The sequence below is a fragment of the Oreochromis niloticus genome, unplaced genomic scaffold, assembly GCF_001858045.2.
Source record: "Oreochromis niloticus isolate F11D_XX unplaced genomic scaffold, O_niloticus_UMD_NMBU tig00006810_pilon, whole genome shotgun sequence".
In the NCBI taxonomy this organism is placed as follows: Eukaryota; Metazoa; Chordata; class Actinopteri; order Cichliformes; family Cichlidae; genus Oreochromis; species Oreochromis niloticus.
Genome location: NW_020328190.1, coordinates 24313 through 34135, shown reverse-complemented (window position 1 = coordinate 34135; position 9823 = coordinate 24313). Strand labels below are relative to the sequence as shown.

The 9823-nt window shown below is 42.3% G+C and overlaps 1 protein-coding gene across 1 annotated transcript; it reads right to left on the bottom strand.

The window, feature by feature from the left end:
* Positions 1-5103: 5103 nt before the first annotated feature.
* On the bottom strand, positions 5104-9757 carry LOC109200656 (serine/threonine-protein kinase pim-1-like). Its single transcript, XM_019356224.2, has 10 exons — positions 7918-9757; positions 7644-7814; positions 7381-7542; positions 7098-7192; positions 6966-7013; positions 6649-6870; positions 6373-6559; positions 6014-6169; positions 5758-5863; positions 5104-5650 (listed from the first exon to the last, which is right to left on the bottom strand). The coding sequence occupies exons 1-9, from the start codon at positions 7979-7981 to the stop codon at positions 5772-5774; spliced, it is 1197 nt and encodes a 398-aa protein (XP_019211769.1). The 5' UTR covers positions 7982-9757; the 3' UTR covers positions 5104-5650; positions 5758-5771.
* Between the last annotated feature and the right edge of the window lie 66 nt (positions 9758-9823).

The following is a 9823-nucleotide window of genomic DNA, read 5'->3' as shown; positions in this document are numbered from 1 at the left end:
TAACACATTTTAAATACACAAACACAGAGCCCCACAGAAGCACGGTCCCAGACACAGGCACGCGCACAATTGCGCCTAGACACACAGGCGCGCTCGTGCGCGCACTGTGCACTCATGCGCTGTCATGCGCTGACCCACCACCAGATGGCGTTTCTTTAGGGAAAAAAGGAAAAAGTTTTTAATGGATTAAAAATAAAAGAATGCTATTTGATATAAAAACTTTGTAAAATAATCAATTAGTTCTTTTTGGGGGGAAGAAAAGCAATGAACTAGCATATTTTGGATGAATATCATAATTTTATGAAAATCATAATTTTTATGAATATCATATTTTATGAATATCATAATTTAATTATTATCATAATTTAATTACTTCCTGAGCTCATGAATAATTCATTAGAACCTAACACTCAAAAAGCTCATGAATATTTTTGACAGAAGGGGTATAATATCCCTCTCTGACCTAAATTGGTTTGATGGGCCTGGGTAGGGATCTCAAAACTGCATTGTAGGTGGCTGACAATTGGTGTCATTAGCCACCCTTTCTGAAGTCCGGCATTTGGGTCCTACCTCTGCCTGCCACACAGCCATACATGTCAGTGTGTGTGTGTGTGTGTGTGTGTGTGTGTGCGTATGTGTGTCATTGGGGCAGTGCAGACTGTAGACTGTCCTCGCACAAATTCACACTTGTTGCAGACTCTGTCATGATGCTTTCTCTTGTTTCCCTCCTCCACTGCTATCTGGGCATCATCTATGTGTCTGTCTTTTTGCATTACAGTCAAAAAATAAATAAAGTCCAAGTTCCTAACAAGCTCACACTCTGATGGCCACAATTCTAAGTTTGTTTCTAAATCTTGTCATGGGTGAAATCCATCTTCTCCTTCGCAGTTTATTACAGGCAGAGTCAAAAAAAATATACCAAGGCTACAAACACATTGGGAAAAGTTGGTTGCAGGTTATGTTTCAACAAAATTTGTAGCATTGGACAAAAACATTGAACTGGGTCATTTCATCAGCTAACTTCTGATCTAAATCAGATGGGTATGAAACACACAGTCCAGCAACAAGGTCATATCTTGAGCCTCTATTTCTAGTAGAATCCCAAACTTTTCATCGGTGCTGCGGTGTGTAGCCAACCTGCTTTCAATGTCACTTTATGCTTTGTAGATTTTGTAGATCCTCTGTCAAGCGTTTGAATTTGGACACCCACATATCTTTGTCAGCTATGTCAGCCAGCTCCAGCTCCAGATCAGGCTGACTTACACCTGAAAATGCTGTCACATTTAACAGGGATGGATCGACGGTCAGGGGAGTGACGGGGAAGGATAATGTGGGTTTTTCCTCTCTGAACTGGTGGAATTATTTCCCAAATAATTGTGGTGATTGCTGACTGCAAATACTCTGAATTTATTACCTTGAGAGCTTGTTTGAACTTCCCTAAAGAGGGGAAGTGAAACAGTGTGCCTCTCTGTGAATCTCTGGCTAAAACTGTCAGTTTGCACTGAAATGCTAACACCTCCTCCAGCATGTGTAGCGCCGTGCCTCCTCTCCCCTGAAGAGTTGTATTCAGCTTGTTCAGGTTCGCTGTCATGTCCACCATGAAGTGCAGCTTTTCCATCCACTCTGGCTGTTCCAGCTCAGAAAAGTTGAGCCCTTTGCTGCTCATGAAAGTTTTCACCTCTCCCAGACGTGCAGCAAAGCGTTTCAGCACCTCTCCTCTGGACAGCAGGACTCTGTTATACAGCAGGAGATCAGGGTAAATGCTCTCCACCTCATCCAGTAATGAACAGAACTGAACGGGATTTAAACCTTTTGCCATTATTTTATTGATGATATTTATGACCTCTGTGCATTCTGGAGGAAAGGTTTGCGCACACAATGCGTCTTGGTGCAGGATGCAGTGAAACGTCAGCAGCTTTCTATCCAGTGACTTCTGCAGCCAGGCCACAAAGCCCCTGTGCCCTCCAGTCATACTTGGTGCCCCATCAGTAGCCACTGACACTAGGTGGCTTGTTTTTATTTCTTTGACTCTTAAACAATCAAGCACAGCCTCACAGATGTCCTCCCCCCGTGTCTGGCATTTTAGTGCTATCAGCTCACTCATTTCTTCCTGTGGTCAGCAGAGTTCACGTATTGCTAAAACAGCGCTATTTGTTCACTGTCACTTTTGTCTTTGGACTCATCACAGGTGATTGAGTACGCTGCAGCTGAACTGATGTCTTTAATTTGCTGTCTTGTGATATTTTCTGCCATTTTGATGGTTCTGTCTTTGATAGTCTTCGCAGAGAGAGGCATCGCTCTGATTTTCTGCACAGAGATTGTGCACTCTGGTTTTTAAAGTCAGCGAATAGGTGTTCTGAAATCTTAATGAATGATTCCTTCATATATTCTCTGTCCGTGAACGGCTTCCCACGCCTGACTATTTCCTGAGCGGCCACAAAACTTGCATATGTAGTTGAATTTGCAGACTTCATCCACTTCTTGAATTGATTTTTCCACAGATCAGCCTTCCACATCAGTTCCAAAACGGCTTTTTTCTCTCTTCTCCCTCTGGATATTTTTCAGCAAAGGCTGTGTGTTTATTTGAACATTTGATCTTTTATTGTTAGCCAGCCTCTCTCCATAACATTAGGCATACTGGTAGGCCACTCTCGTCAGAAGTAAATGCAAATGAATCTGCCCAGGCATCATTAAATCTTCTATTTTCTTCAGATATTTTTCTTTTCTTACATTTCTCCATACTTGGCCTACCCGGGGTTGAAAGTCTCGATACATGCACGGCGTTTTGGCGGGTACACCGGCTTCCATGTTATGCGATGCTTATTTTGAACAACGAAAATAATAAAATATTATTTTATTTTAATATTTCAAGATCACAATAATCTTCCAATTTAGTTCTACAATTTAAAAGAAGAACTACCGCAAATAAAATACACTTCAAATAAATACTTATCATTTATTGTCCCAAGCCATGTGGAGCTGCAGTATAAGGATGAAAGAGCCACATGCGACCCCTGGTCTATACAGACAGTAATCCCCTCACATATGTGATGAGTACTGCAACGCTGAATGCAGTAGGCCACCGCTGGGTAGGTGAGCTGGCAGATTTCAGGTTTGATGTCAAATAAAGGCCAGGGAAGGTGAACACTGATGCAGACTCATTCTCTTGGTTTCCACTTGACATTGACACCTCCCTCACAAAGTGTACTGAAGAGCTGACAAGAGAGGCCATTCAGGCTACATGGGAGGGTTGTGAGTCTGCAAAGAGACAAGATGCTGCATATGTCGCTGCCCTGTGCCTAACATGTCCAGCCAGAGACACTTGTGAACATGTCACCATTGCAGCCTGTCACAGTGACCTGGTAAAATCCCAAAGGAAGGATGCAACTATCAGTTAACTTATCAAACTGAAAGAAACAAAATCAGTAATAACTAATGATGGCAGAAGGAGAGCCAGTGGCTCTGTGAGAAAGCTTATGCACGAGTGGGGAAAGCTTCGTATGGAAAATCAGCTGCAACATCGTACAGCAGCTCAGAGAAAGCAGCTTGTGCTGCCAGCGCAATATCATCTCCTAGTGCTTAAACATCTCCATGATGGGTCACGCAGGGCAGAGAGGGTCATTCACTTGGCACGGGACCGTTTCTACTGGCCTCTTATGAACAGGGACATTGAGGCATATGTGACCAGAAAACGCCCCTGCATTAAGCAAAAGAAACCAGTCAAACACATCAGAGCCCCAATGGGATGATGCCTCTCCACATCTGCACCACTCGAACTTGTGTCCATAGACTATATGGGGGGGGCTACGACTACATTTTGGTAGTCATTGACCACTTCACCAGGTTTGCTCAGGCGTACCCCACAAAAAACAAGTCTGGCAGAACAGCTGCAGAAAAGATTTTTAATGACTTCATCCCCCAGTTTGGATTTCCAAGATGGCTACACCACGACCAAGGGCGGGAATTTGAAAATGACTTATTTACAACCCTACGACACCTGGCTGCAGCTGCTCACTCAAGGACAACACCATACCATCCAAATGGCAACCCAGCTGAGCGATTTCATTGGACATTTCTTCAAATGCTAAGGACACTGGAGGAGAAGGCAAAGAGCAGCTGGAAAGAGCATCTGCCTCAGATAGTACATGCATACAACTGCACCAGGCACGAGGCAACAGGCTTTTCACCCCACTGCCTCATGTTGGGTCGACACCCCCATCTCCTAGTAGACTTAATTTTTGGCCTGTTAGCCAGAGATCGGACTGAAACACCTCAGAGCAATGCTAAAAAGTGGGCTTTGTGGATGGAGGAGGCTTACCGTATTGCAGCTGAGAACAGCCAGCACTCTAGTGCAAGGCGTAAGAAGAACTATGATCATCAGACACAGAACACAGTCACTCTCCAACCTGGTGAGACAGTGTCCTGGTCTGTAACATGAGTGAGAGGGGAGGACCTGGAAAACTGAGACCTTGCTGGGAGTCAAACAACAAGTGAGTGACAGTCCCATTTACAAAATGTGTTCAGAGACGTAATGTGTTTACTTCATAGAAATCTCCTACACCTCGTGAATGACCTACCTGTTGACCACTGGGGACCACTTCCACGTAGAGGGAACCAAAAGAAAAGAAGTCATCATGTTGGGAGACGTGACTGGATGGAGACACCTGAAAGCAGTGACTGTGAAAACTCTGAAACAGCCAGAGTACAGTAGTGGCTTAGAGTATCACCACAAGCTCAGCATCTAACAGTGAATCTGGACCAACATATCACACAAGTAGTTTGGTGTTTAAGTGACTCAGAGGATCAAGGACAGGAGCAGTGAGAAAGGTTATCCTCTCATCACGGTGAATTGTGTGCGCCTTATACAACAGGACAGCAGGAGAGAGCTGGACCATTTTTTGTGCCCAGGTATTTTGTGCAGGTGAAGCAATGAAAAACTCACAACTGCATTTCTTAGTATGACAGGACAGGATGATGACACTGAGGCGCTTAAGAGAAGAAATCCAGATCCTTTCACTTTCAAGGAAATTGTGACACATTAGTAGAAAAAAATAATCATTAATAAATCAATATCAGTGACATAAACACACAGGAGATGCAGGATGAGTTATCCAGATTCATTTAATAATCAACCAATAAATTTAGATTGTCCAATTAATGTTGCTACTAATTCCCTGATTGATACATTTCTTTACATTTGCCCATTTGTTTGTTAAATTGATTCATAAATAATTAATTGATCAAATTAAACTCCAATTCCTGCTAGCTTTGGCAAAGCTGAGCATGTTCGGTCTGTTGTGTATACAGTTGTGGCTCTAAATACAGACTGAAGTGGCAAAGTGCGCAAAAGCAAATTTTGTACCACTGACAAAACATTAGGCCACAACTGTATTCATAACTCAGGCTAATAGTAGCAACAGTTTTTAACCCAGCACAAGCTCTCTAAGAAGACGAGGAAAAACTCCTCAAAAACTTGAGAAGAAACCTCGGGAAAGGCAATTCAGAGAGAGATCCCCTTTCCACGGATTGCTGGGGGTGGGTGGGAAATGTATGGAAAATACAATGGCAACAAGACTAAAGACCGGGTGGAAGTTCCACTGCAATCTCATGGTCCACTTGCTCTTGTGGGGTGCTTCCAGAGGGGCGGGCCCTGTAAAAATGATAGAAATGATAAAACATGGACAGCTATGTGCCATAGCTTTTGAATGTGACCGAATACTTCTTTGTTAGAGCTCCTGCTCTGTAACCCTGTTTTACTTGGCATCAGTACGTCATTTGAGCCAGGGATGATTCTGAACTTCCTCTAGGGTGAGACGGTCTTCATGGCTCTGACAGTAACAACCCAACAGAAAACACTTGCAATCTGTTCAGAAATACAAAAGTGGGGTTCGAGTTTATCACGTTGGTGTTTATATAAGTGTGCATTAGCGATACAGATAAAGACAGATAACACAGAAAACAGAATTTTCAAGCCTTGTAATGCGACAGGTTAAAGAATTAACATTCAGCTTACCCTCTGAAATGTCAGTGCGCATCTCAGATGTGTTGTTGTCATCAGGGATGATGTGACGTACCAGCCAATCCATCACCGTACCCAGCTGCAAAACTGTGACGCAGTCTGCTGTGGTGGCATTAAAGTCCTGCCAGTTTGGAGCAGGTGATTTGGTCCCTAAAATCCAGAGAGAAATTATTCATGGTAAGGAATTCATGTGGGCACTAAGCGTGTGGGCACTAAGCGTGTGGGCACTAAGCGTGTGGGCACTAAGCGCGTGGACACTAAGCGTGTAGGCACTAAGCGCGTGGGCACTAAGCATGTGGGGACTAAGCATGTGGGCAGGCAAGGACATTTAAACAGTGAGGCTGACGACCTACCATTTCTTCGTGTGATTGCTTCTGGTGTAAAAGTGACTCCAATGCCAAAATCGATGAATCTGACACATTGAAATGCTGGATGATCAGGCGATGTGTCACACACAATATTGTCTGGCTTAATGTCTCGATGGAAGACACCCTTGGATTGCATTTCAGCGGCTGCATGTACCAGCTGTCTCATTATGACCTGACAGACAAATGAAAAATACGTTCAAATAATCAGATTTACATTATCCATTAAGGACTGCCATATATGTTATCTTGCCACTCGCTGACCTTAACCTCCCTCTCGTGCACAAAGGTTCTTCTGTTTGCCAGGTAGGCTTCCAAGTCTATGTTTTCTTTTGGCCTTTCAAAGACCATAATGAGTTCGTCTTCCAAGTCATACCAGTCGATTAAAATGGGGGTCACATTGCTGCTTGTAGCCTCTGGTCCTGCCCCCACTTTTATTAGCAATGCCACCTCCTTGGGAATCTTGGTCATTTCACCATTAAGAAGCTTGAGAAACAGAACATCAAGGTCAGTGTTCAAACATTAGGCTGTTTGAGGTACATGTTGGGAGAAAACAACAGAAAAAGACAAACATTTCTTACCACTGGTAGGTAGCTGACTAAAACATGAGCAACATGCTTAATCACCACCTGCATTACAGAGAAAATGTGTTTTAGAAAAAGAGAACAGGAGGAACTCGAAGAATTGTAAAGTGCACACATAAGAAGCCATACTGGGAAATTGTCTTCTCTGCGTTTTCCAAAGAAGACAGTCCCAAAGCCTCCTTCACCCAGCTTATCCTGCTCTTTGTATTTTTCTTCAAAGTCCTCTACAGAGAGACAAAACAAACACAGGGGTTGTGATTAGTTGTATGTAGGAAAGCTGTCATTGCCTCAATTTACACATTCATACAGGCTTTGTTAGAAGCTTCCTGGTGATTAGCAGATGGATACCAGCTAAACTCTGAGAGCTTGGGAAAGAGGCTCTATCACTGCAGGTGTGGTGTGTACTTCTTACCTATACTGTGACTTTTGTATGCGCTGGGCAAAGGTGTATCTGCCTCAAAGACGGAGCAGCTGGCCTCCTCCTGTGAGCTTGATGTCTTGCTCTTTTTACTGCGTGGTTGTTTTGTTCCATCGCTGCTTGACTTTCGTTTGCTGCTCTTCTTTCTGAAAGCAGCTGGAAAACCAAAAACCAATTAGACCTCTGAACTCCACACAGGCCTACAGATGATCAATAACTAGAAAACAAAACATAATCTCTCTGAATGTCTCACTTACACTTCTCCAAGACAAGATGGCTGAGGCCTGGGGTTGGACTTTTGCTGTCCTTGCTTCTTTTGGAAGCTTTTTCCAGTCTTTCTGTGGCACAATCTTTTCGTTTGGAGCTCTTGATTCGCCCATCTGACGTCCTGTCCTCTATCCTGAGGAACCAGGGCTCAGTGTGGCGGTCTGCAGTTTGTACAAAGATCACTTGGTTACTACTGAATCAAAACACCTGAAGGAAAAGCCCCAAATTAAGATGAATTTAACAGGTAAAGGAGACTTTACTCACCTAGATATTTACGCACACCCACAGCACGTGGTGTGGTAAAGGTCAGCCAAGATTTTGACGACATGTCAGGAACTGGTTCAAAATTGTACTCTTTGTACTAAACTCACTTGAACTCTGACTTTGTATGCAGTTAGAACTATCACAAGACATTAAAACAAAACATGGGCATCGATGACATCACAGGAATCTAACATTCTAATCTATGCAAACTGTCTCCAAGGCTACAGAATATCAGATTAAATCATAACTAAGGAGTAAAAAGCAGCATCAGTCTTAGGGTGTACGTTACATGTTTGCCACTTTGGATGAGTGAGTGCAATACTTCATCGGCCTGTGTTGTAGCAACCTGTTGAACCTGCTGAGAAACTTTCTTTGTCCACTCTGCCCCAAACTTCACATGCTCCATAAAAGTCGAGGCCTAGAGACCTCTGCATAGTTATTGCAATTAGCATTAGGTTATCAGTGTCATCTGATATCCATGACATTTACAGTACAGTACTCACACATGACATAGGAGGGAATAAAATTTAGATTTTTTGACATAAATTTGATCATATGAAATTGGATTTTTTTAAACTATGAAATAATGTAACTTTTTCCTTCCGTCGTACTTCAGAAATATAATATCTTAAGTTTTGAACATTTTAAAACATTGAAGTTTGCTCGTTGTATTTATAAGATCCAACATGGACGTGCTCCACAATCATTGATCAGTCATGTTAAAATCCATTATCAGTGGAAAACAAACCTGATCCTCTACTAGAGGTGATTGTGCAATACCTTTTAGACATAACGCTCAGCAAACAGTTATTATCAGTTACAGGTAGTGAGATTTGGAGTGATATTCCAGCTGTAATAAGAGAATGTACTACCTTCAACACATTTAAAACTCATCTCAAACAATGGCTAAAGAGGAATTTGATTAGTGATTATTAATTTTATATTAATATGTGTTATCTTTATTGTTGTATGTTTTATATTTATTGTTTTATTGTACTATGACATTTCATGTTGTAATTTTATGTTTTTGTGGTCTGGACTAGATCGTTCTACATTGTCTGATGGTGTGTTAAATTTCGTGTTTATAGATTTTGTCTGACCTGCCAGGGGCGACAGATGAAGGGTAGCCTTTTGGCTAACTGGCATATTTACACTGATGTATTCATTAACATGCACTGTCACCTTTAAAGAAATAAGGAAATTGATTCAATGTAAATTTAAACACACACTGACTTACTGCTGAAAATACTCAATCGCGGAAATGTGAATCTGTGGCTAAAGATTACTGCTGTTGTACCATTAAACCAGTCCCAAATCAAATATGCAGATCCATCTGCTGAGGCAACACCTTGCAGACCTTTTTTTTTAACTAACATTTGTGTTTGTGTTTTTGGTCATATAGTCTAAATGATTTTTTCTAGTCTTTCTGTGGCACAATCTTTTCGTTTGCAGCTCACAATGGAGCGGTTCACAACCAAGTGTGACGCGTCAGGAATTAGAATCAGCACCTCCAAGTCTTAGGCCATGGTGCTCAGTCAGAAAATGCAGGAGTGCCCACTCTGGTTCTGGGACGAGTTTCTGCCCCATGTTAAGGAGTTTAAGTATCTTGGGGTCTTGTTCACGAGTGAGGGGAGAGGGGAGCAGGAGATGGACAGATGGATTGGCGCTGTGGCTCCAGTGATGCGGCTCCAGTGATAGGCTTAGACTGTGTGCATATTTGATATAAGGTCAAAAAGTACATATAGGTGTCCATTTAAGGATCATATGTTAATGTTTAAATAACAAAATAATTTTAAAAATCACAGCCAACAGGGGAAAAAAAAAATATCAAAAATGGGTTTGTTTTAGAATCTTTGTTTCTTTTTTGATGCTCATCAGGGAAAGCCAAAAGATCCCTCAGAGGGAA

What these genes read in the sequence shown, in the direction of transcription:
- LOC109200656 (XM_019356224.2), bottom strand. Translation starts at nt 7,981, where the DNA reads ATGTCGTCAAAATCTTGGCTGACCTTTACCACACCACGTGCTGTGGGT. An exon ending in GCAGAGAAGACAATTTCCCA is followed by an intron (nt 7,014 to 7,097) that starts GTATGGCTTCTT and finishes TCTGTAATGCAG; the next exon opens with GTGGTGATTAAGCATGTTGC. An exon ending in AGCAATCACACGAAGAAATG is followed by an intron (nt 6,170 to 6,372) that starts GTAGGTCGTCAG and finishes TCTGGATTTTAG; the next exon opens with GGACCAAATCACCTGCTCCA.